This window comes from Lepisma saccharinum, chromosome 1 (genome assembly GCF_977018435.1).
Source record: "Lepisma saccharinum chromosome 1, izLepSacc3.1, whole genome shotgun sequence".
In the NCBI taxonomy this organism is placed as follows: domain Eukaryota; kingdom Metazoa; phylum Arthropoda; class Insecta; order Zygentoma; family Lepismatidae; genus Lepisma; species Lepisma saccharinum.
In genome coordinates, this window is record NC_139229.1 from 127,116,694 (window position 1) to 127,144,687 (window position 27,994).

General features: G+C 36.6%; 1 protein-coding gene across 1 annotated transcript in view; it reads left to right on the plus strand.

Moving 5' to 3' along the window:
• Positions 1-27,994, plus strand: part of Megf8 (multiple EGF like domains 8) — a 120,947-nt gene that overhangs the window by 79,298 nt on the left and 13,655 nt on the right. Inside the window, exons 22-31 of the mRNA XM_083138404.1 lie at positions 30-221; positions 4,390-4,573; positions 7,347-7,528; positions 8,342-8,486; positions 10,304-10,574; positions 11,597-11,738; positions 12,758-12,959; positions 20,653-20,867; positions 22,521-22,660; positions 24,745-24,851. Coding sequence (XP_082994530.1) covers positions 30-221; positions 4,390-4,573; positions 7,347-7,528; positions 8,342-8,486; positions 10,304-10,574; positions 11,597-11,738; positions 12,758-12,959; positions 20,653-20,867; positions 22,521-22,660; positions 24,745-24,851 — 1,780 coding nt within the window. The remainder of the gene's footprint in view (positions 1-29; positions 222-4,389; positions 4,574-7,346; positions 7,529-8,341; positions 8,487-10,303; positions 10,575-11,596; positions 11,739-12,757; positions 12,960-20,652; positions 20,868-22,520; positions 22,661-24,744; positions 24,852-27,994) is intronic.

Below are 27,994 nucleotides of genomic sequence, written 5' to 3' on the forward strand. Positions count from 1 at the left end.
CTTTGTGATGTGGGGGTTTATATTTTTAGGTTACCATTGATACTCTTCAAGGACCCACAATGCCTCAGGGCAGATATTTTCATGCTGCAGAAACTGACCATACTCGAACAATAATATATGTATTTGGAGGATACACTTTGATAGATAATAAGAAGAGTGTTGTGTTAAATGACTTTTGGAAGTTTGACCTTAAAGATCGTCGATGGCTAAATATCACAAAGGTAAGAGGATAACTAATGTTTGAAGTGCTAATATAAATTACCAGCTAGTTATCATGATCATCCTTCGCTGTTTCCTGCCTCTGGCTGGGTCGGCATAGAAGTCGACCCTCTCCATTTTTTCCTGGTCTTCCACCACTCCTCTTTCCATGGTGTTCCAATCTTGTCCTATTCTCCTAACTTTCTCCGCTATCTGCTCTTTCCACCGACATCTTGGTCTCCCCCTTGGCCTTATTCCCACTCCTTGTACATTGTAAGTTCTTACTGGTAGTCTTTCTGCACCTATCCTCTTCATGTGTCCCGAACCGTCTCATCTGTGCTTGATCTATCCTGTCCTGAAGCTTCACCACACCCACTGTCTGTCGGATCTCCTCATTCCTTATTCTATTCCTTCTAGTCTTCCCCAATATACTCCTTAAAAATTTCGTCTCCACTGCCTGCATCTTTCTTTTGTCTAGTTATATTGATATAAAATGTTAGTCATGTTGATTCAGATTATTTAGAATATAAATGATATTTTATATTTGCCTTCTTTATTTACAAGGTCAAATACACAAGTGGGAGGTAAGTAGAGGAAACAAAGAATTCACATTTCATTTTAACAATTTAATACCCTTCATTCAACTGATTTTATTCCTTCATTGGTTGATTGTAACAAACACATTTACTACAATTTTAACAAATTCATTTGGTGCAGACCTGTTTTACTGGCTTTCTCTAATTACAGTTTCATATATAACATTAACAGAAATTAGAATCAAACAAGAAAGAAAAAGTTACTGTTGTTAATATTTACATTGACCCTTCTTTTCCAAGCAGAAAGTCACTTAACTTTTAGTCTCTCACATGAAGAAAGTAAAATGTACCTCCGAGTTCATTTTCCAAAAGGAAAAAATAAAATAAGAAAATTGCTGAAATTTCAGCATTAAGAATAAAATCTTTGTCTAGTTTGTTGTAACTGTCTTCTACATTCGCAAATAACAGTACAGGAAAACCTCGTTAATACGAAGTACAAGGGACCAAAAAATGTCAACTTCGAATTAAACTACTTCGAGTTATCCAAACTTTTCAAGATGGCGCCTGTTTTCAGGTGTAAATAAAGTAGAGTATAAATTACCCCCACAAAGGATGTTTTATACTTGGTGGTAGATCAGAAAATAAGCTTTATATGTACTATATAATAATATTGTACGTTTTAAAGAAAGTGTAAAATATGTTACACAAAATGAGAACACGGAGCTTACGCTGACACAAAGATTCCAAGGAGATGGTTAACAACCGGTTATGCACGGGATGCATGTTGTGGCAAAAAGTGTTTAAAAAACTGTATTTTCTTTTAATTGTGCAAAGTCGTTGCTCTTCCACGAAATTCCTTACAATTTTAGTTCATAAGAAACCCGTTTGCACGGAGACCTACGGAAAGGAAAACAATCTCTTTATTGCAAGAAGTGAAACTCTGAAGAATCTTGACAGTAGTCACACTGGCGCAAGCTAGAGGCATTGTAATCCACTCTGACAAAGTAAATACACAACTTGCAATCTCTTTGCACCCCCCTCCCTCTCTCTCTCCCTCCCCTCTTTTTCTCTTTCTTTCTTTTTGATTATTATTATTATTAATAACAGCAGCATGCTAATGGTTCTGAAGAAAAGCGGACTTTATGTGCATCATGAAGTTGTTTTAACTCTTGTTTTTCTTTCTGGAGATCGAATTTCGTTATCGTCAAATCATAACAGCTTTGCGAGATTCAAAACAATGACGCTTATTCCTTCGTGCTGGATGAGTCATTGCTGATATCAGCTCTGCATTCAAACAAGAAAGAGGGACCTGAATTCTGCAATTATCGCATTACGATGCACACCAGTGGCGGATAATGAGCTGTTGTAGGAGAGAAGGGAGGGGGTCACTTTTCTTTTACTTATCCTGCGTTTTTTGTTTGTTTTGAAGAATGTATTCGGAACTGGTTGCTTTATTTTAGACGCCAAAGGAAAGGAGACCGCATGCGCATACGAGCAAGAAAATTTTGGCCGAAACGTTTAGAAATGCACCCCCCCCCCTTGTTTACTGATAGAAAAAGGGAGAAGTCACTCAGCCAACAGAACACTGTTTTGGGAAATTTTATGACCGGCACAGTTGAGAAACGTATGAAGTGGGAAACTGGAGTTGCAACATGCAACATATGTAAGATCGACGTCAGTTTTTGCGGGAAACCTAGATGACAACGCTTTAAGCAGGTTGACGATCTTTAGTTGGTCTATGTGGCTTTGATTATCTGTAACAGTTTCCCTTTTTTATGAAGTTCTACAGGGCACAAAGAATACGCTTTGATTTTAATGAAAGTGGTTATCAAAAGTTGTCGGCCACCAGGCCCAAAGTTGCTCGCTCACAGGAAATTGCTGAATCTCGAGCTCAGAGCTAGACAGATGGGTGAGACTTCCAGGCGCCACGCGTCTTGTATTTTGGAACATTCCTGCGATCTTATCTTGCATTTCTCATCTAGCAATGGTGAATATTTCCAAGGTGGTGCATTCAGCGGAGAAGAACTTGACCTGCCATGCACATTGACAAAGAATGTCAATGTCCAGCGGGCATTTCGAGCTGCTTCCCTCGAGTTGTCAGCAGCTCTTAGGACAAGGAAACATGTCAAGGTCAAGTTAAAATAACTTCCAAGCTCTCTCCACATTTAATCTTCTCTTGTCGACTTACGCAGTTGTCTACTTCGAATTAAGCAAAACCAGTTTTGTCGAAGGGTCTTGTAAACAACTTCGTATTAAAAATTATCCGTATTTCGATTTATCCGTACTGAAATACATTATAAATCCTATCTTATCGGCTGGGGAATGGGAAGAACTTTGGATTAAAGGGTACTTCGTATTAACCAATATCGTATTAACGAGGTTTTCCTGTATTTACTTATTGTACACATGTGTATAAAATTAACAGGGAACCATTGAGATCAAGAACGCTGTATCAGTGTCAATATTTTTAAAGTTGTTGATTTGGATTTGGTTTTGTTATGTAAGAAGATTGACTTAAATGTCTTGTGTTAAAAGTCACAAATGAGTTTGTGTCGGTGACAAGAAATAATAGTTTAAGGAAAGTAAATTGTGCTCTTTTAATTCTTGCAACGTAAGTTATATAATATTATAGAAACCCAGTTGAGCTCTGAGGACATGAAATTAAATCTTTAAATTACATTAAAGTCTGATCATCCTTCGCATACTATATATATATATTCAGTGTAAGGTAGTACTGGAATTGTAATTTACTGAAAAGAATGGTTTTTACTCTAGCAGGTCTTTACAACTAATAGTAGAAAGCTCTGAAATAGCAAAAAATTGACATGCATTATGAAGGATGCAGGGTGGTATTTGTAAGGGTGGTATGGAAGGGATTTTCCCCCCTCTGGGTACTTGTGTCCCCCCCTGCTTGCTAAATTTTATCCATGGGGGGGATATGTTATATGGCTTGAAGTCATTATCTCATGCTGTCCCTGGACAGTCATTAGAATTTCCTCCCCACTGGAAATTTCTTAAATACCACACTAGGATGTGACCACTTATACAAATAAAATATATTAGAATTTAAAAAAATATATATTTATTTTGAATTACCAATGTAGAAAAAGAAAATAATGAACCAACCAATGCATTCAGCATGGCCTATAACTAGAGGCATGCAGATTTCATTTTTAACAAAAACACTAAATGTGAAGTAACACATTGTGATGTTAAGTTTTCATGTTTCTGAAAGGTGTGAAGTGCATTTTCCTACCCTGTATTGTCACACAATGATGGAAATAGACTCTTACATATGAAAATTGTAGTTTATTTACCTACGTGACACTTTCTGAAGTTTGAATTATCCTGTGAGAAAATTGATTAATTCTGCTGTAAATATTTGAGAAACAAAAATGGACCCCTTTATGCAGGAATAAACTTAATACTCTTGTAACTACATAAATGTGCTATTAGAAGGGGTATGTTAATTTTGTGTAATAAGTGCAGTTTTTAAATCAAATTTAGGATTATATTCACAATTTTAAAACCAAAATGTCATTTTATATACTGCTTTGATCCAATTTTTTACTGCTTATGTAATGTAATGTAGCACAACATTGCATTTAGTATAGGTACTGGTAATTATAAAGTGTTTTTTTCTATGTTCCTTCAGCTAGAGAAAAATCCACCACCCCTTGCTGGCCACACATTAACTTTGAGACACAACATTAATTCAGAAAGTCTAATTATAATTGGTGGGTTCAGTCCTGCTAAGGGGTTCCTGGACACCATATGGGAATATGATTTGAGAACCAAAGCATGGAGCACTCTTGACGTACTTGGCAACAAACCTCTGGGTAAGTACAAAAATTTCTTTGCATTCAGATTTGAAATAAAATGTTAATTTAACATGAATAAAAGTTATTTTTCTTGACTATTTTTGTAATTGGTAGAACATTCTGTTACAGTTGTGTTCATTGTTTATATTAAATTATTTGGCCCAAAGAAAAATGTAGTGTGGAAGTTCCAGTCAATAAAAACAATATGCTAGTTTGTAAGGATGGATCAATTACTTGGTACTACATCATTATCAGCTGATATAGAGATATCTATTTGTTGGTAAAATTGCTGATAATTTTCCAGGTCCAATGTAGCCTATAATTTAATGCAAAATTCTATAATTATGTACCCTAGATTTGTAAAGTGAATGTCTAAATATCAAGTTTCTCTTCCAGAGCAAAACTTATTGCAATCACCTGGTGCCATATTAGGTGGCCCAAAAGTCCGTTGACACTAAGCCAAGCGCCAGGTTAACCTTGCAGCAGGTTTTCGCATATGTAGATCCAAACGTGCGCGCAGAATATAGTTCCACTGAGACGGGTTCTATTCCGACACAACTGCATACTTGCAAGAAAACAGTTATTTAATTTGTAAAATACAGACAAAATAATACATCCATTAGGAGGTGTGGACTTGATCGGTTGCAATCACTGTGCAGACGAACTTGGATCCGCAGATTCGCCAACTGGAGTTTGTATTGCGCTGAGGAATCACTGAAGCCCAAATGCGAGCCGAGCAAGACTGAATACGTTGCAGAGCGCGTGGAATCCGTGATACCAGTGTTGCACATCCCACTATTTTAACCCTATGTTTATTGTGATTAATAATCGTGCTATACAGCGGCGAGAATGGCTGAATCGAGGTCTCCTGTTCAGCAAGTGTTATTTTGGGCTTCATCCGAAGGGAAAAGCTCTTCAAATCAAGCAAGTTGTTTAAAATGCATAATCCTCCTTACGGAAACAAGATCAAAGTATAACAGGGCGTGAGGTGATTTGCCGTCAATGTGCGCACGAACTGTATCCCGGGTGTTGAATGATTTGCGGTTTGAGTTTAGGAAAAGGAAACGATTGTTTGTTGTTTGACGACAAAAGAATGTCCCCGGTATTAAAAGATATCCCCGTGAGAAGAAACATGTTTATTATTTTGACCAGACGTGCTTTAACTCTGGGAGGGGCGTGGGCGTTACATTGAATTTTTTTATATATACCACCGTGCAAAACCACCGCCAGGGCTGAAGAAACCGACGAGAAAGGGAGAGGGGAAGGGGGAGGCTTATTGTTTCACCTACTGGCCGTAATGACGTCTTTGTTGAAGGCGCATATTTACTGTTCCGTGCAAAGAAAGGGATGGATGAAGAAATGGACAGACCAAGATTTGAATCCTGGTTTAGTGAAGTGATTCATAAATTGAAACCAGAGTAATAGTAGCAGACAATGCACCTGATTGTATATATCCCCAATAACAAATCATGCTTTTTTTTTGCTGGTATAACTTGAAGTGCGTGTGTCTTACAGTAACAAAGGTTTTCATAAATGAATTTTTTTATAAACAAAAAACAAAAAAAATGTCATTAAATTCAAGAGGGCTTGTCGTTGTTTACTTATATCTTTGTTTATTTTTTATTTTTGCGTGCTCGAAATATACACACATGCTCATGGGCTCCGGAAGGTGGGGGGCAAGGGGGCCGTGCCCCCCTGGAAAGTGAAAGTCAACCAAAAATTATGTATTTCACACATATAATTTCATTTTAGCCACAATAATATGTGTTAATTATTGCATTAATACCATAAATTCAAATTTAAGCAATGTTTTTTAGGGAACTACACTCTTTTGGGGGGAAATGTGACTTGTTTGCCCCCCTGCGAAAAAATACCTTCCTTGCCCCTCCCTGGAAAAAAATCCTGCGAAAGTCCATGCACATGCTCTCATGTTTCGAAGATATTTTGCATTTATATTAAGTAATGACACATTTTTTAAATAATTTATGCGCCGAAAGTACTTCTAAAATGTTATGTTTCAGGAGACAACAAGAAACACAAATATATTCCGCTTGACATGCATGCGGGTTTTGATGTGTTGTGCGGTTGGCAATACTGTGGATTTTCTCAGTGTCTGCGATGTAAGCAGCTCGGCGGTTGAGGCAAGACTGGCACGGAAGATTCTGTGCTCAGTTCTCGCGCGGATTGATACATAAAACCTGCTGCAAACTTAGCCTGACGCGCAGCTTAGTAGTTATTTGCATCTTCATTTTTGTCATATTGCACTTGAGTTTAGGAAGTGAATGGAACATACAGAGCCTTCATGGAATATTTGCAATTTTATGTTAGATTGATGGAATGTTGGTTATCAGTAAATTTTCTAACAAAACTTTGTCATTATCAGCAAACATTTCATAGCAGTTCCTCTCTCTTAGTTTTACAATTTTGTGAATCAGTAATGACCAGATGTTTGTCACTTTTGTAAATCATAATTAGTGTACATGCATTTATAGCTTTATGTACATAAAAACAATAACAATATCTGAAAACTGCACCCAGTTACGTGCTATTTATAGATACACTGGAACAGTAACATTTATTGGCAACATTGCCAATACATATGATGTTAAAAACATTACCAATAGATATGATGTTAAAAACTTTTTACATCACGTGCCAGCAACTTTCGTAGTAGCCAAATCATAAATTTTATTGTGAAAAACTCACGTATGGTCTCAAGAGTTACAATGATCAACTCACATGTATTTTATACTGACATCATGTACAACATATTTTTCTTGTTTCTTTTCAGGTGTGTATGGTCATAGTACTGTGTACCATCCAAATACGGAAAGTTTCTATGTATTTGGAGGCTACATGTACAAAGTTAATAGAACAATAATATCAAATGAACTGTATATGTTTCATTACCCAACTCGGTATTGGTCACAGCTTCCTGTTAGTAAGAATCAGAATCCACCTATCTATAATCTGGTAAGGGCTTGTATAATATATTTTCCTTTTTTTTTAAATTCTTGAGCAATCCAAAATTGCAAAAATAGATTACATTTACATGAGAAATATCACTAGTTTCAAGCAGGTTGAAGTAAGCAGAATGTTAAAACCAGCAACATGGCTGACAGTTGTAACCTCAGAATTTTGAAAATATGTTGTCTTTCAGAATTGAGGAAAGTGGGTGTTTTTGAAAATTTGAGGTTTGTCTGGTACTGTCAGTTTTATTCAAGATTTCCTTATCATGTCAACACAAGATGTGAAATATGTGTCATGTTATGTGCAGACTGTAGTTTTAGAGTACGTCTGTCCATGTATTGTTCTGAATACCTTTTGGACTCTTCCATGATAATACCTATCACACTAATCAGTTCATGATGGATACGGTAAACGTGGTTTAAAATTTCACTTAACACTAATCAGTGTTTTCAAACTCATGACTCTCCTCTAAAAGAAACTTTTTTCCTCCAAAAATATATTTCAGCTCTCACTACTGCTTACAAGTTTATTGCCACTGCTTTTCTTTTTCTCTGTAGAGGGTAGTAAAACTTTGTCTTCATCGTCAAGAGAGGACATCTGACACCATTTTATGTGAGCAAAGCATTAGCCGTGTATTTGTATTTTCCACTGCCATGAGCATTCAATATTTCAAACCTATATGTGTATATGTCATTTTGGAAAGATGAGTTAATTAACTTTTTATATATTCCATAAAATATCAGCTCTGATTAACAATATATAACAAACATCAGTTGCTTTCTGCTTTCATTTCATTCATCTGTCTCCTTTTCACAGCCCCGAGCAAGGTTTCTCCACTCTGCTGTTACTGCCGAAGATTACATGTTGATATTTGGTGGGCGCACTGAACCCCACAATGCATCTGACTCACTGGTTGCATATGTGTACTCTTGCAACTTGTGGCTGAGATTAATTGAAAAAGGTAAGTAAAGAGCTTTATAAAATGCTGAATTTGAACAACTTAAAATGGTTATGGTCCTGCATGTACTTTTCTTCCTGCGATAAATCCAATTTGTAACCCATATCCTTATCAGGGTTGTCACTGGCCTAGAAAACCTGGAAAATCTAACTAACTAACTCTCTAGCCTTCTTGAACCCAAAGGTTCATGCCTGCAGCAACACAGGCCTTCCATCTGTCCCCTATCCTGAGCAAGATCTATATACTCTTTTCCATCCCTACCTATTTCCTTTAGGTCCATCTCAACTTTATCCCTCCATCTTAATCTTCCTACTGGTCTCTTACCATCAGGTTTCCCAACAAGAATCCTGTAAATTCTTCTTTCCTCTCCCATTCGTGCCACATGGCCTGCCCACCTAAGTCTTCTTGATTTAATCATTCTAATAATATCTGGACATGAATACAAATTATGTACTTCTAAATTATGTAACCTTCTCCACTCACCTGTCTCCTCATCCCTTTTAGGTCCAAATATTTTCCTAAGGATCTTATTTTCAAATACTCTCAATTTATGTTCCTCTTTCAATGTAAGGGACCAAGTTTCACATCCATATACTATTATAGGCAAAATTACTGTTTTCTATATTTTAACTTTTAGTTTCTTAGATATTAAACCTGGAAAATCAGGGAAATTATTTTTTAGTGGAAGAGTTGGGGATTTTTTAAAATAAATTTAAACTCCTGGAAAGTCAAGGGAACAATAATAATAGTTTTATCATAATTATTTTGTACTTGCCATTATAAGAGAATGTACTTACAGAAGGGGGCTGTGGAACTTGTTTAAATGCCTACTTACTCTTGTGCATTACTTCATTTGTTCCTGTCGTCAGCTAATATCTTCTTTTCACTGTGGTCTTTGCAGTTCACACCATAAGCAATTAGATATACTCCATCCTGTGCCTGCCAATATGTTCTTTTCTCTTCCATTCTTCCTTCAGTTGCAGTTTCCATTACTCCTTCATGTCTCAGGATATGGCTTACCATCCTACATCTTGTGATTAATTTCCCCAGGCTTCAAGGCATCTTTGTTTGTCTATCCATTTTACCTTCAGCATTCTCCTGTAGCACCACAGTTTGAAGACTTCTTGTCTTTTCCTTTTAGCTTCAGCCACTGTCCTTGCTTCAAAATTATCTACAATTTTATGATACACCAATATGCATATACATTGGTCAATACTGATAGAGTACTGATGAAAATCATGTTTTGTGCTTAAAGTTCTTGTATTTGCTTGTTTTAATTTTTATCGTTGTAAGTGCAACAGTTTTTTGAGTTTAAATAGGAGGAATTGAATGGGTTTTTGACACCAGTATTTCAAGAAGTACCAATCATGATCATATGTAGTTCTTTATTTTACTATGTATTGTGGACAGAGAAGGAGATCTTGAAATTGGAATGCAGGTGGGACCACCTATCGGGCAATGTCATTGCTGGGTAGTGGAAACTGGGAGACATTGGCTGGGAGGAAGTCATGGTTGATCGAGAGTTGCGTTTGGGGATCGTTGGGAGAAGGTGGTGCCAGGGAGAGAGAATGGCATGCTGGAAGTGAGGAGGTACCAGGAAGGAGAGATTGTGTTAGGTAAGTGAGGAGTCTTCTTCCTGTTCATGTCCGGGTCTGTATGGTCTGGGTGTCGTAATAAATATTGGGTCAGAAATTTGAAGCAAGTGTCACTACCTCTATATCCCCGTAGTGCTAATTAGGCAGTTCAACAGTATTGTTCATTTTAACTGTTTATGTCTTCATATCTGCCATCATTCACATATTGTACTTATACCATTTCAGATATTGATATAGTTGGCACTCCCCCTCCATCTACATATGCCCAGGCCATGACACGGGATTCTGAGACACGTTCAGTGTATGTGATTGGTGGATTTGATGGTGGAATTCAAAGCTACGTTACAAGGATCAATCTTCCAAATGATTTGTGTGCACTTCGTCAGAGTAAGGAGAGATGCAGGAGCTTCTCAGGCTGTTCTTACTGCACTGTTATTGGATCTAATGGGGAGAATTCTAGCTATTGTTACTCCAATCGAACATCTGCATCGGAAAGGTAAGTAGAAAATCAGGACTGAGTTGATCTATGCATATATAATATATATGCATCGGTATGCCAGTGGTTGGTGTTGCTATCAGAAAATATCAATTGGAATTTATTCACCAAAATCAGTAGTTACTTTTCTGAAGTCTGGGTATATCGCATGATCAACAAAAATATCATGCAACATTTTTACACAGTCTAATTATGCTGGAAATTATGCAAAAATCAATATTTTCATTATTTTGCACTAGAATTACGTGACGAAATATATTTGGAACAAATCTTCTCGAGTTACCAGCCAGGTTAAGTCTATGTTGGCTTCCAACGTTTCGAGTGCATACATTGCTCTCATCATCAGGGAACTCCTGAATTCCTGAACCTGAAAACACTTGTTCAAATCATGTCCCCAGGAAAGCTGCAAAATATATTTGGTGATTAAAAGACAGTTATTATAATATACACTGTCAGGATATACATGTATTCTGTATGATTTATTTGGGTTTGTACTATATCTGGGGCTCCCACATAGCCAGATGGTTAGCACTCTCGTCTTTGAGCAGTTCCCGGAAGGAGTTCCCAAAATTTTGGTGTTGACCAACCATTGTGAAGACACTTGGGGGAGCTACTTGAAAAGAAGTAGACTCTGGTCTTGGAAGTCAGAAAACAGCAGCGATATGCTGACCACACGTCACCCAATGAAAATGCTGCTTTAGTTTAGTTGTACTATATCTGTGTTCAAATACTATAAATACTTTTTATTCAAGAATTAAAATGCCATTCATTTTATTAGTAAAATGTTTTCAAGAGTGTGGTGCCTCTTTCCATTGGGAATATTTTTTCCTAAAAAAAATTCTTCATATTCTCCATGGCAAAAGAGAAAAAAGCCAGGAATTTAATACTTCGTTGTTCATGCTCTTGCAGAAATATCAACTGTTTGATTACATGTGTGGAAGATTATCTCTTAAATTTTAGTGTAAAATTGCTTGTTAGCTTGTTGAGTTAAAGTAATGGTTGTTTCTTTTGTACATTAACAGTTGCTCAAGTATTAATGGCTCAGTCAAATACAGCAATGGTGTAGAGTGCAGTAGAGAATGGATGGCAAGAAGAGACTGCAACCAGTATTCGAGCTGTACTGAGTGTCTTGCAATATGGCCAAGTAACGAAGAACAGGAGAGTGTAAGTAATCTATTTCTGTAACTTTTTATTACTTTATAATAATTGCTCACAACCATGGGAATTTTTTTTTTCAAAATTTGAAAGTTACACATGTAGTTTGCAATGCTGAATTTTGTACATTGAAGTTTAGCAACTTACAACATTTAAATTACAACCCTTCCCCCCATTATTTTGAAATAGAACACTAGCCAGTGCCAGCTCGCAGTTTCCACGGATCAACGGACATCTCTGTGTGCCTTGTTGCCACGTTCCACATACTGCTGTACTCTGCTGAATAAAAATCTGTATAAAATCTGTTTCGCAATGTGAGTTGACAACAATAATGGATTTTATTAACAGATGCTAAGAGCTTCAAAACAAGACCAATATTGTATTTGTAGGACTACCCAATACGAAGAAAAATTTGTTTCACAAAATTGATGATAAATTTTTTTTTACAAGTTATAGAAATCTGAAAATTAAGATTTGTGTTTAAAACCTTTGTGCGTGCACCATACAAAAATTTCATCATGAACGGACAATCCGTTTTTGATTTATAGAATTTCAAAAAGAGCAATCGTTTGCAAAACTAAAAGAACTGCCCTTTTTGTTTTCATGGCGATAAAAAATATATGGCATACCCGAAAAATAAAATGGTTAGCATAGATTAACGAAGAATTGAATAATCTAAATTTTGATGTAACTTGTTTTTTCATAGGTCTACTGGTTAATTTTTAATTTCAGCCTAAACTAGAGTATCTATAATTTTTAATCCGATAGTAAATGCAATGCATTGTATGCCAAATAAGGAAAGTTTAGAATCTCTTACAGTGGCCTGATCTGGCATAGACAGATAAGTCAAGAATCTGTGTAGAAATTACCAAGAGACATCAGAAAAACTTGAAGAACTTTAAAGGTGAGGATACTATGCTACTATTTCACCCTGGATTCCAATTTAAGTAAAACATTTTTTTTTAAAAACTACCAAACTACTTTTGTGCAAAAACTCATGTTTTATTGCCTTTCATTTCTTTTTCTAGGTATGCACTTGGTGTTCCAGCTGTCAGAAGGGTTATTGCATACCAGCAGGAGAGAAATGTCCAGATGAAAACAAGTGCACCTTACATCCACGGGAGACCAAAATTGTCACTCTTTGCAGTGAATTGCAATGTCCAGCATCAGATTGTGACAAATGTCTTAAAGCTGGCCATTGTGTGTGGACACGACATGTATTACTAACACGTAAGAATGCTTGTAATTCTCAAAGGATGTGTTAGATTGCTTTCAGAGGGAGAGAGAGAGAGAGAGAGAGACAGAGATGGCTTACATAGTGTTTTTCTTTCTTATGGCCATTTACTACTGAAAGGCTGGTGATTTCTAGAAAAAAGACTGTAGTGGAATTTTTAAAGTAGCTAGCAATGATAAAGGAATTTTAATATCCAGTCAAATTATCTCTTTCTGACACTAAAGTGATTAATATATTGTAACAATTCGCTGAATTGATGGCTGTACCAACTTTAACAGATTCCCACCGATTCTGATACTTGAACATTGTATCAGTAACAAGTTCTTCACAATAATGATCAATATTTATATTCAAAAATTTACATTATTCTGAATTCCATTGTCAGTACATCACCACAAGATTTACTAGAGTTTTACTTTAAAATATACTAAATATTAAAATAGTTGCCTTTTAATCACAAAATCCACTTTTTCCAAAAGCATTTTAAAGATATTTGGGTGGTTCATGCCTTTTCACTCACCCTGTGTCTCCATATAATACATATACAGTAGAGCGTCGATTATCCGAACGTCGGTCAACCGAACGACCGCTTAACCGAACTGTGTACTCGCTCACTTTCAGATATCTGTAATGAAAAAAGTACGTGACTTAGCTGCTCGTAAGCGTGTAGGCTTGCTTAGACAGACCAAAATAAAGGATTTTTTTTAAACGTTAATTTTGTGTACTGTGTGTATTGTTCATGCAAAATGCGTATGTAATATGTACATATTTTTGTTTAATAAACTGTACCACATACTATATATTCCTACTAAAGTTGCCTTTGTACGTTACTTTGTAATACATACTTAAAGAGATGCCTGTTTTTATGAATAAATTTACTGTACAATACTTCTTTTTGGCAAATAAACATGTACAGTTCGATTATCCGAACAAACCAGTTTTCCGAACACCCATGTCCCCCAATTACTTTGGATAATCGACGCTCTACTGTAGTTTCAAATTTACATTTTTAAGAAGTATATGATTGAATGTAACTATCGTTACATTTCTTCATTCCCCAGTTCCACGTGTGTGTTATTTAGTGTCGTTAACAGACTAATTTTGTCTAAATTGAATCTTACATGTCTTTCTTATTTTTTTTTCTTTTCAAAATTCTCAATTTTTTGAAGCTTATAGAAGAAAAGGGGGCCCAGGTACCTCCTATGTTTAACAATTTTCAAACGTGTTGGATTCATTGTCATAAAACATAGAAACTTCTAATCTGAGAGCAAGAGGAGTAATAAACAAAATGAAAAAAAAAAAACATTCATTTATGAAGAAAATAGTTTTTGAATCATTACATTTAAAATTACAGAACAAAAGTTACAGCTATTTTCATAAGCATCTGTAAATGCTGGTCACCACATGCGACTAATTGAAAATGACTACCTGATCTAAATACAAGTATGAAAAAATTTTCAATGTCTGAACACTTAAAGAAGATAGAAATACGAGGCACATTTCAAAAGAAAGGGCCGATTATTTATAGAAAGTGATTGGCAACAGTGATCAGATCATGCCTGCACAGCAACATCAACTAGTCCAGTGTTCCGCAACCTTTTTTTACTCACAGCACACCCCAGACGGGCCTAGACTCAACACGGCACACCAAAATGTCTGTCTCCTCAAAATCATATGAATCTTAATATAATTACGAAATATTATGTCGTTATGTAATCAATTATTATTTTTATCATTGTTGTTGTTATTATTATTATTATTATTATAAAACATGAATAGACTTATGCATTTATTAAAAATTTATTAACTTTAATTCACTGTAGAAAATACACATTTCAAATGCGAATTTTAAAGTAAATAACTCTACTCATACCTTCAATGTGATACTTGAGCCTGCTTAGCTGCACACTGACGGCTGATTCGTGGTGGAATCGTTGACAAAGCAAGCCTCATTTCTTCATCGATGGACTTGAGTCTCTCTCTGTTTGATGTTTTAATTGCAGTCAACGTCGAGAAGCCCAGTTCACACAAATAAGTAGTTGAAAATGGTAATAACACATTAACTGCCATCTTGGAGATAGCCGGGTATTCACTAACTTCCAAAAAAATTAATTTCAAGTCTGCTTTCAAATCTGCCAGTTCCTCTTGTAAGCGTAAATTTTTCGGAAGATATTTCTAATCCGTACTGAATGGATCACGAACCCAGTCAAAATCTTCAACGCTCCCTCCAAAATATTTTTTGAAAGTCTGCTGCAAGAGTTCTTTAATTAAGTCCATCAACACCGTTGTCGTCAGCAAGGGACCATACAGTTTGGAACATCTCACACGATCCATTTTCAATTGTCTGTATCCACAAGTTCAAATTATTAATAAATCCTTGATTGATTGATTTGGTGTTTTAAGTCCACTTTGTGCACAGTAAGGCTAATCGGGACTGGACCTACAGTTTAAAGTGGGATCCGAACCACTATGTGCCTCCACTGGGTATCGAACCCAGGACCCTTTGATTACAAGGCGACGACGCTACCACTGCGCCATCGGGGATGCCCTAATAAATCCTTGAATCTTATCCATACTAGTCAGAATATTTTCGTTTCTACCTTGCATTTTTCTGTTTAGTTCATTCAAGTGTACGAAAATATCGGAAAGATATGCCAACTTAGATACCCATTCATCATCTGTAAATAAATCCGCATACTAATGCCCCTCAATAGTCAAAAATGAAAGTACCTCCTCTTTAAGTAAGTTCAAATATTCGCGTTAACACTTTACCTCAATATAACCATCGTACTTCTGTATGTAGCAGAAGTGTAGTGTGCTCTGATCCCATTTCTTGACACAAAACGTTAAAAATCTGCATATTTAGGGGCCGCGATTTGATGAAGTTCACGACTTTTACTACTTCATCCATCACAATTTTCAGAGGAGATGGCAAAGACTTAGCAACAATGGCTTCGCGGTGAATGAGACAATGGTCGGTTCGTAAGTTAGGATTTACTTCACGTACTTTACCCACAAATCCTTTCACTCGGCCTGTCATAGAAGTCTGTACAAACACTAACGCAGTCCTCCCATGTTAATTCATTATGGAGCACATATTCATTAGTCGTACGAAACATTTCTTCACCGGTTGCTCGCTCGGGTAGTTCTTTGTAAAAAAAAAAAAAAATTGCAACTACATCCCCATCAACATACCTTATGTAGGAAAGAAGTTGTGCGTGACCGCCAATATCGGTGGACTCGTCGATCTGAAGTGAGAACTTTCGACTGCTCTTTATTTTCCCCTTCATAATGTCTTTGATGTCACTAACTCGGCGGCTGATTGTGTCAGCAGAGAGAGCAATTTTTGAAATTTCAGTAGCAGCTTCTGAACCCAGGACTATTTTTACCGTTTCTTTACACGCGGGCATTAACAACGTTTCTGCTATTGTGTGTGTTTATTTGGCCTTTACGATAAGTTCGGCTACCTTATAGCTAGCTTCCTGTACTTTTTGCGAAACACGTACCGACGTAGTCATGGGCGTCACTTGTTTTGTTATTTTGTTCCAACAAGCGACGAAAATAATTCACATCTTTACTTAACAGAGAGGAATGTTTTGTTGAAATGTTTTGTTGACAAATGTCGTTTTAATTTACTGGGAACCATAGCAGCATTACTGAGTTTTTCACCACACACAACACACTCAGGGATTGGGCATGTTTTGTCACGACACCAAAAAAAACCGTAAGATAAATAGTTATCACTATATTGTCGGTGAACTACTTTGTTTCTTTTTTCGGGCTCAATAGTTTCACTACTTGCACTCGAGGACGAACCACTCCGTAGAAGGAACTTATCCATATCGGAAAAAGAAATAGTAAGACTGGGGTAGCAATCCAATATTCGCACTACTGCAGAGCACAGCTGTGATAGAACTGATCTGAAATACTGTAATTGTTTTCTGACAATGTGTGGGTCCCTCAGCCAAGGAAAAGAGCAATAAAGTTTAAGAAGCGCCGACAAACTGGCACAAAACAGCCAGACGTACACGAAAGATGCAGTGTTACAAACAAAGAACTCGCTTGAATAGCTCTATTGTATGATTGGGGTGGGCCGCTAAAAGGCTTGCTAAAAGTCTTACGTGGCTTTCTTTGCGGTGAACACAAAGCTTGCCGCCTGTAACCCATCAAACCGGCCCAATATTACAGGCAAGAATACATATAAGATGAGCAATATTGAGTAAATAAATTACATTTAATTTATATGAAAATATAACAGTTATCAGCAAGAATAAACAAGCACCTTCTTACTTAAAAGCGACAATTAATTTCTTACAATATTACAATAGTATGTAAAAGTTTGCATCACACCTTTCACCTTGTGACGGCACACTAGTGTGCCACGGCACACCGGTTGCGGAACACTGAACTAGTCCATTGGTGACCCAGCAATCATATTTTCGGTAATTAGCTGTCGGTTATTCTGTGTGTTAGAGCATGTTAAAACGGCTGCACAATTACACAATCCCGCCAGTTGAGAAACACAGTCTGTGATTCGATTTCTTAATGCCAAAGGTCATGATTCTGCCTAAATTCACTCAGAATTGTGTGAAGTGTATGATCCGAGTGTAATGAATGAAGGAAAAGTATGGCAGTGGTGTTTTAATACACACGCACCAATGGCAAAGAAGTTCAAACGAACTCCATATGCAAGAAGAGTCATGTCAACTGTGTTCTGGGACCAGCAAGGTGTTCTTTGTGGTTTTCATTGAGCCAGGGCAAACAATCACATTGCAGATGTCCTGTGAAACTGTTCAAAACTTAGACGTGCCATACAAAACTGGCGACGTGGAATACTGCACTCAGAAATCCATGACAACGCTAGACCACACACTGTTGCCCTCAGTCTCCAGATGATTGAGAGGTTCGAATGTGAACTTTTTGATCACTCCCTGTGTAGTCCGGACCTTGCACCTAGTGACTATCATGTCTTCCTGCACCTCAAAAAGTGTCTTGCATCTCAACGATTTGAAGAAACGGAGGTGTTGAAAACGGCAGTGTTGTATTGTCTGAATACCAAGGCGGTGAACTTCTACGCAGAGGGCATAAAAAAGCTTGTATCACGGAACCAAAATTGCTTGGAAAATAATGGTGAGTATGTTGAGAAATGAAGTGGATATGTATGTGTTTGCAACCACTAATACAGTGTTGCTACACTTCTTTCCTTCTTTGATATAATCAATTGACCCTTATTTTTTAAATGCATCTCATAAGTGGTTCAATCATTAATATATTTAAAAATGGTGAAGTGGCAAAATAATTCGAAATTTGTTGAAATGACCCATATGCCTTTAAGAAGAGAATTGATCTACAAAACAGGATTCCATACAATCATACAGTTGAAACATATTAACCCATTAACACCCATGATCCCCATTTGGGGATCTCGCATATTGCTTCACTGAGAATAATATATTGACATTTTTTTCTTTTGCACACATGAACACATCATTGAAGGTTTTCCTTGCATGACAAACAAAAAAAAAAAACAGTTAACACAGAAAATTTAAATATATTTATAAATAGTCATGTTCAAAAATGCAATATTTTCATCAGTCAATTTTTCTCATTTTAAAAATATTTTTAAATGTAGTTGTATAAAGTTTTTGATTTTGATTTTTTAACATAGCATGTTTATTCTTTCTATATATATCACCTTCATCAAAATCTTCATGTATATGAGATGCCATTTTGTTCTACAGCGTAATTTGTCATGATCCCCAGTGGGGATCATGGGGATTGCCATGCAAAAAAAAGGAACTTTCTGTGGACGTAAAGTTCCCTTTTGTGTAACAATAAGAGTTTAGTCTTTTATTTCAATCAAGAAAAAACTACCTAGCAACATGTACATTCCTCCCCACAGTAAGCATAATGGACTCTCTCATAAAATCAATTATACTCTATCCCTGACATCTCTGGAGCATGGCCGAGAAGAGGGGCAGAAAGGAGGGGGGACCTAGTGAGCAGAACAAGGCAGTACACGCTGCTGCAAAGGCTTGTAACTGCAGTCGCTTTCCTCCCCTCCATGCAATCCTATTCCCTCTCACGTCTTCATTGGTGAAGCCGTCTCACGTCCCTACTTGTGCAGAAACTTCTTTTCTTTCACTTGTTCCAGAGATAGACATAGAATTGTGTAATCACACTATAAATCAACAAATGCAACAATGGTGTTTCTGAGCTGAGTCACGTTAGATGCAACAATGAGTCTGCATATGTGTCTGATCTTGAATCAAGCTTTAGATCTTTTGGAAGACCCCAACTTTGGTGTTAGCGGCAGTGATTCAGATGAAGAATATAGTGGTACAATAGATATTGTGGAAATTCCGCCAGAAGGCATGAACATTATTTCAACTGAAACAAATGGGAATATGTGTTACAACAACTGTTCGCATCAATCGAATGAGTACGTTGCCAGTATAAACCAGTATAAACATAAAATAATGAAGATAGAACCTCGTGGTACACATGATTTTAAATTTGGAATTAGCAATGAGGTCCTCTCTAACATATGAAAAGGCAACAACATAGTGAAAGTGATGTCAAGACATTAGACACTGCATTCATTTCCGCAAGTGAAAAAATAGTCAAAGCCAGAAAAGAAATATGTGCCCATTCCCCAACCAAAAGCAATTTTTAAATATAACGATCATATGGGCAGAGTCGACATGCTTGATTGGTCTATTCGGAAATATTGCACAAAAGTTTGAGGGGAAAAGTGGTATTTTTCTTTGATAACAAATGCAATTGACGTAGCTGTGGTCAATAGACATGTACTGTATTTATTTGTTCAAGGCAAAATGCCACTTCTCACCTTCCGTTGGATGATTGCTCGAGCGTATCATCAGCCAACCTCTTTAACTGACATCAAAATCCCAGGGAGACAATCTTATCCTAAAGGAGTAAAATGTGTTCTGCAGAATATTCTAAAAGTTCTATTGGGACACTTCATTCAAAGGACTGAAGAGGGAAAGAAAAAAAAAATGGAGTTTGCAAGAAAAATTTTCCCAAAGAGTGCAAGAAATGCAATGTTGATTTGCAAGTCAGTTGTTTCAAAATGTGCCACAAATAAATATTTCAGTCGAAAAGTTAGCATGTTGACTGTTTTAATGTGTGGAACAAATAAACACTTCTGTGAATACAAGAACATTACTGCATGTTCATAATAATAAATCTGTGTTGTATATTATTGTCATTGCCGACGATTTGGTTCCAAAACTGGTGGGCCAAGAACAGTTTACTTTCCCTTGGTAGATAATGTTTAGCATAGTGGTGGGGCAACTGACCCCCCAAGCTCCTCCTAATCGCTGCCACTGAACGTTATTGTACATTTATGTTATATATGTATGTATTAATGTATGTTAAAGGTAAGACAAGATCGGGAATTAATTGTGTAAATGGAAATTGAAATGTGTTACTAATTTACACGCTATTGCCCATGATCCCCAAATGGGGATCAGCCAATAAAATGCTTTTATGAACAAACTATGACATTTTTCGTTCTCTCATAATAACATTCACGATCAGGCGACCAAATGCAAACTTTTTTAACAAAAAAATCGGAGAAAAAAAATTGGGCTTTAATGGGTTAAAGGTAAAAATGTCATATGTAAATATTAGAGTTGTGTAATGCAATGGCTTTTTGTGTTTCAGCTGAATTGAGCCTGAAGCTATCATCAGAACCAACATACAATTGGAATTGCATTGATGAAAACGTTTCTGAGAAAACTGATTTGAAGATGAACCTGAGTCCACCGAGTGCATGTCCAGCTCACTGCAATGACCATCTCGACTGCAGGAGCTGCCTGGAGTCAGGGGGTGGTGAAGGAGGCTGGCATGAGTGCCACTGGAGTGTCAGACTGAATGAGGTTGGTATTAATATAATACATAAACAGTTCTTAAATCTGTAAAAATGTGAATGTATACTTCAAGTATTATAACTAGGGACAGTAATAAGTATTGTTTCTGTCAGTGATTAAATTTGTTATTTATCTTTTTTTCATATATTTCATGTGTTAACTTTCAAGAGTTATAAATAGAATGAAATGCAATTGAATGTTTAAATATTCATAATATATGCAAATCACTAAAAGTGCAATGGTTAATATAATGTGCTTGGTTCTATTTATATATGAAGGAGACCCATTAATTAAGTCAAAAGTTATAATTAAACAAGAGAATAACCGCGAGGAACATGTACAGAGGGTTTGTTCCTAACATTTTCATTAACCACCAGTTACCCTCTTGAGGAGATGAAAAAAGAAGCTAAAAGCTTAGATACTGATAAAAAGATAAGGTTAATGGGGGGATGAAAGAACTAAAGTGCACCATCTGGAGGTGTACCAGTGGTCTGTTAAATGGCTGTCTGTGCTGATTTTAGAGGGGTTTTTTTTTGTTTTGTTTTTTTATCCATATCTCTTAAAGATAGACTGTGGTTGACTGTGCATGTTGAATTCCATTGTCATTACATGCACAACATTCATATGAGAAATCCAGTGTGAAGGTTGCAAAGTACTGAAAATCTGTGTGTCATTTATGTTCATGTATCAGAACTGAACCTACAGTTCTACTTTGGATCTGAACCATGGTACACTGTCTGACCACCAGGAATCACACCAGGATGCCCTAATTTGAAGGTGACGGACAGTGTCTGCATCAGGGAGACTTGTGAAGATGTGGAAATTACAGAAAGCCAAATCTGGGAGTTTATTGGAGATGTTAAGTTCCCATTAGCTTTCAAATGGTTTCCATAGTTTTCATAGCTGCATGCAGTTTCGTGTTATCCTGCAGGAGTGAGTGATACCCTTTCAGTTCCAGGTTCTTCACCACCATACATGTGATTGTTTTTCTCCACATTTGTGTCCTGTTTTATACACTTTGCATCACTCCAGCACATGAGCACATGAGTTTCTTCACCAAATTACACTTTAATGTAGTTAAAACTTCAGTCAGTTTATTAGAAACTTGATGCATTTGTGCAAGATTTTGGTATATCACGCTCCAAGCTAGTCCTAGCAATTGTGGGATTTGGCCTACTGCTGGTTTGGTATGTTAGGTCATAATTAGAACAATATCCCACCCTCTTTCTCATACTAACTGGTGCAAAGTAGGTCCGTAGTCTTGTTTTTATTTGAGCTACTACTCTAGAATATCAAAGTAAAACTTGCAGTCCAAATATCTGATTGATAACTAAAGTATATTGACAATATGATCATAATTCTTGGAATGGTTGGTGAAGATGAGGTTTCTCTTCTGTTATTTTATAGATCTTAGTCTTGTTGGCATTTGCTATAGAATTCCTATATGCAACAAAAATAGTTAAGTTTATTAAATTACATATCCCTGATGACATAGTGATAATTTGTTGCCTTGTAATCAAGGTGTCCCTAGGTTTGATACCAATTGAGGCACATTGTGGTTCAGATTGCACTTTAAACTGAAGGCCCATCCTGATTAGCCCATCTGAGCATAAAGTGGACATTTATCTGATTAATATATGTGCTTGTTTACTTTCCATTTAGTGTATTTCTCCAAGCTACCAACCTCTGCATTGTGCTGGTGGTGTTTGTGGATTAGTTTTAAAAGGATCACCCGAGCAATGCCCTGTACCATGCTCAACATACCAGCAGTGTTCGCTTTGTCTACAGCATCCTAATTGTGGGTAAGTTGTGAATCAGTTAAATTATTATAAGGGAGCTTTCAAACTGAAGTGACAATTGGAAGCAAACCTTCAGAAATGAATGCAACTTTTCACAGTGAAGTGACATGACAAGCTTCACATGTTGCTTGTGCCTTATACATCACTCTGACTGGTCTGTTTTCTCAATAGCGTGGCAATGGGCCAGTATGAAATTTTTACCAATCCAATATAAAATTCCAAATGGTCCTTGAAGAATCTAATTGGTTCATTCACTTCTTTAACAAATGTGAGTTATCAGGTGGCTGCAATGCAAAAGGAACTACATATTTAGACAGGGTGTCTACCAGTCAAGAAATCAACCGATAGGTTGAAGAAATTATTCTTGTGTCGAGAATTTTTGCCATTTTTTTTAGAGTATAGTAAATTTACATTGTTACATACCTGTACTGAGATTTGATAAAAATTGAATATTTGGAGATTAAAATTGTATTGAACTGTGGTTAAGATTTTTCACTTTGTTTCTTAAGAATTACATTTTTGTGTGCGTGAAGTTTTGTAAAAATATTTAATTTATATGGCCATTCCCCATCCAGGATGAAGTCTGAAGCATTAATTTTTACATGCATTAATAATTAAAGCAAGTGTAAATCTCTTGTTAAAGTACAGCTTCAGTTTTCATCATAACCTGTCTTGTGGTAGGGGTTTTTCATTGAATAAAAATATATTATTTCTTAATTTCCAACTGTACCTAAGTAGGGGGAAATTAAATAAATGTTAAGAAAAAGGGGAATAAAATGGTCAAGAGAAAAGAAAGAAAGGTAAAAAAATAGTCATGAAAAAGTCAAGAATTTTGGATTTGTTATTTTGGTACACACCCTGTATAACAAAATGGCAGAATATTGTACTAAATTATAATATATTTATTACCAGTACACCGATATGCTAATGTCAGTCGATACTGATAGAGTACAAATTAATCTATCCCATCCCAGGGGAAGGGGGGGGGGTGAAAGTGATCGGGGCATGGTGCTGATCACATCACCCCCATATGGCATAGATTGAGAATGTGTGGAGCCCTGTTGCCACTCAACCTATATGCCTTCGTGGCATGTGCAATGTCCAGGGGATAGCTTAACCTTTTCCTAACCTGGTTACTGCAATGAATCGTAGGCCTCCCTGGTGACATAGTGTAATCAAGGGACCACCGGTTCAACTCCTGGTCCAGTCACCATTAGCCTTTCTGTGCAAAAAGTGGACTTCGAAACAAACTGAAATTCACAAACAAAGCAATAGATTTTGTCTTAGATAAAGAAACTGCACATGTAAACATTTAAAGAAATTACATGGGTATTTAAATTAACTATGACATTCAAAAAATTACGACAAAATCACATCATTTTGTAATGAATTACAGGTTTTTTATAGATATATAATGGATCAATAATATGATCATTAATTTTACTAATACAGTGGTATTGTAAGTTTATTGAGATAGGAGGTTTTCAAGTGTGCACCTTTCAAATGTGCAGTCTATATATATAGAAGAACTATATATATATAGACAATTTGGTTTAAGTCCCCCCCCCCCCTCAAAGAGTCATGCTCTTGTTGGAAGTGAAATTTTGGGATCCCATTAAAAAAATTTAGGTTAAAATTCTTATGTGGAGACAAACTCTGGCTCCTACAATAAACCAAAGTGAATAAAAAAAATTCAAAAACGTAGTGCTGTTTGAATCCTACAACCATGCAAAGTTGTGTTGCTAATCATTCAGTAGTTCATCACAAACAAAAAAAATAATTGTAAGTATTATGCAATACTAAAAATACTGCCCCCTTTTCCTTTCTTCTTTTTCTAATTGTGATGGAATGTCAACCTTGTATCCCCTGAGAAAGCCCTAGCTATTCCATCTAAAATATGATGAATAGTTCTCATTCTACAATTCTTGGAAAACAAAAATTCATATAAACTAAAAAATAAAGCCAGTTTTTGACAAACATCCATCCGATACCTGTATTGCATTGTAAATTGAGTATGCCATACCTTCACATGTTGGTAGGTTTGGAGACATAATGTGTCTTAAGGTGGCTTTTGGTGTCAATTTCAGATGGTGTGCCCAAGACAAGAGTAATTCTACAGGAAAAGGTGTGTGTGTTGAAGGAACACTGGATAAACCTCATAACACAACTTGCGATGCTGTCCTCAGTAAATTTGGTATGTTTCGTTGATGGAATTAATTGATATATGTACTTCATTATCATCTACCAATCAGCAACAGTAAAGACAGAGTAGATGCTGTCTACCCTAAAATTGTATTATTCTAATTATTTCACTTTGGTAAAATATAGAAATGAACATTAATTATCTGGCACATAAAGAACTCCGTCTAGTAAAAGCCACAAAAGACAGGTTCTCAACCTTCCTGAAATCCTGTATCTGCTGTCCCATTTGCAGTCCATGCTTGAAAATGTCTGGCACACAACCAGGTGGACTGCCTGCCATCCTGAGATGCTAGGACCTAGGAAAGGACATGCCATTTATGGCGGCAAAAAGTCAGGTTTTAATTTTGAACTTCACAGAACTAAGAAGTATATTGGTGGGGTTTATTGCATCTTTTTCCAGCTTTTCTCTTGTTTTCGTGGAATTCAGATTTTGTGTGCCATATTGACCACCAAACGGTTTGGCACTTCAGGAATCTAACAGTTTCATGTGACACTTGTTAATAACTTTTCAGCCATGGTTAGAAGCAATATGTTTTGGATTTACAATAGAAAGTTTAAAAAACTAACAAGTCTCTACTTTTGTGTGGTTTATAAGTTCTATACTAATTCCAATGTTTCAGATCTGTTGCCAGATTCTTCCTCAAGGATGTCCAGAAGTCACATTAAAGTTTTTCTATTAGTATAGAACTTATAAACCACACAGAAGTAGAGACTTAAGCTTTGTTAATATTAGTAAACTATGGTTATGTAAATCTTAAACACTAAAATGGATTTGAAGAAAACAATTATTTATACAGTAGCATGCAAATTAATCTGAACAAGGTAATCAGATCTTTTACACATTTAGGCATGGATGACACTAAATTTGCACAAATGTTTTTAATTTCTTCATCATGGTACCACACGTTAACAAGGGCACAAAGCATTTTCTCCTTGGTTGAACAATCCACTTTTGACATCCTTCTTTTGCAGATAGACCATACATTTTCAATTGGATTTACATCAGGTGAGTTTCCTGGCCAGCAGAGTACTTGTACATTGTTATTATCAAAGAACTCATTGACTTTTCGAGATGTATGACATTTTGCTAGGTCCTGTTGGAAAACACCATCACCATCAGGAAAATATTTCTTGAGATGAGGTATGAATTTTCGTCGCAGTGTGTCAATATATTTATCACTCTTCATCATCCCCTTAACAGGAACTATTGGTCTAGGCCCTTCAGATGTGAAACAACCCCAGAACATTATTTTCGGGGGATGTTTTGGAGTTTGTTGCATGTGTTCTGGTGAAAATTTTTCACATTTTCCTTTATGAACAAAAGGGACCTTGTGACCATGCACTTCAAAATGGCATTCGTCCGAAAAAAGCACTTTCTTGCAGTCACTCACAGTCCAGTCCCGATGACGTTTTGCCCACGTTACATGCTTTTTACACATTTTTTTTGTAAGCAACTGTTTTTTCAATGGCCTACAAGCTTTTCGTCCAGATGCAAGCAGTCTGCGACACACTGTTGTAACGTGGACGTCCACTCCACTCGACAATAAATCACGTGTTAAATCAACAGCAGTCAGTCTGGGGTTCTATTTGCTTTTTCTAATAAGAATTCGATCATTCTGCAACGAAGTCTTCCGTATGCGATCACATTTTCCCTTTCTTTGAGGCCTGATGGAACCAGTCTCTCGGTATGGTTTAAAAATTGAATTAATCGTACCCAATCCGACACCACATTCTGTAACAATTTGTCTCTGTGTCATTGAAGTATGCTGTGATAACGTAAAAATTTTCGACCGTTTGCGTGACGTTATATCCATTTGGGTAGCAGCCGAAATAAGAATCACTCACACAAAAAAAAACCAAAAAAACGAGCTTGTCACATAGCTTGCAAAACACAACTGACTCTTCGTCTGTTGACGATAACAAAATACTTCAACAATAGACTCCACTTCGGGTCTTCAACAATGAACTATTGAGTAAAAATGGATCATTGTTCATAGCACAGGCCATTATCGAGAGAGAATGTGCAGTTATTTAAAAAAAAAGTGAAACTAAAGCTTAAAACTGCAACATATTTTAAAATTATTGTATACCTGGAAAAGCATGCATCTTGTTCGGATTAATTTGCATGCTACTGTATATTTTTTAATGCATGTACCAAGTGAGCTATATTTTCCCACCGAGGTCAACAAGAGACAATTATAATAACTTCCTGTGTGACTATTGCCAGTTCATCACTTGAAGTCAGAAAATAATATTTTGCTATATTTAATTTCACTCAAGAGTTTTCTTACCTCCCATTTTCTACATTTGTTTGTCCTGAGAAGCAGTTTTCAAGAACTTAATACATATTCGTTAAGATTTGGCACACACAAGAGATGTACTATGTAGAATTTTTAGCACTTGGTCAGGCCTTCATTTTTTGTTGAAAATTCTACTTGATATCGTATTGTTTTACTTAATATAGTGGGTCAGTGTACTCGAGTAAAACTTGGTTTTTTCTTTAGTTTTTGTTGCTTGTTTGCCTTCCAGTGACTTTCACTGATTTATCTGTATCCTGTTTTGCTTGTTACTTACTTTTTCTTTCTTTCTTTCTTCTTTTTTTTTATTTGTTTTGAAGGAGGGATACCCACGATGTTCTTATTAAAAAAAAGCATATGTACATGGTATGGGTTGTTCTGGAAGCTTCCCTGGAATGGCCCTGGTATGAGATGACCTGGTGTAATCTCTCTGGAATGGCCCTGGTATGAGATGACCTGGTGTAATCTCTCTGGAATGGCCCTTTCATGGGTTGTCCTGGTAGCCTCCCTGGGGTGGTTGGGCTTTCAACTTGTCTGTGGGTGGCTGGCTTGTCGTTCTGTTGGTTCTTTTGAAGTAGCCTCTCTGGTAGTTTAGGTCGTTCTTTTGAAGTAGCTTCTCTTGTAGCCCTGGATGGTATTCTGCTGGTCCGGAGGTGGGTCGCTGTTCGGGGAAAGTTCATTATTTTACTGCTTTTGGAGTCGTGTGTTCAGTGGATCAGGTGTCCGTGTGTGCTTGCCTTGGGAGGGGGGTTGGTTATGGGAGAAGGCTCTTTATGTTTTGGCGGAGGATGTGATGGATTGAATAGTTGAGGTCGGGAGGGCTCGGTGGTGGTGTTTT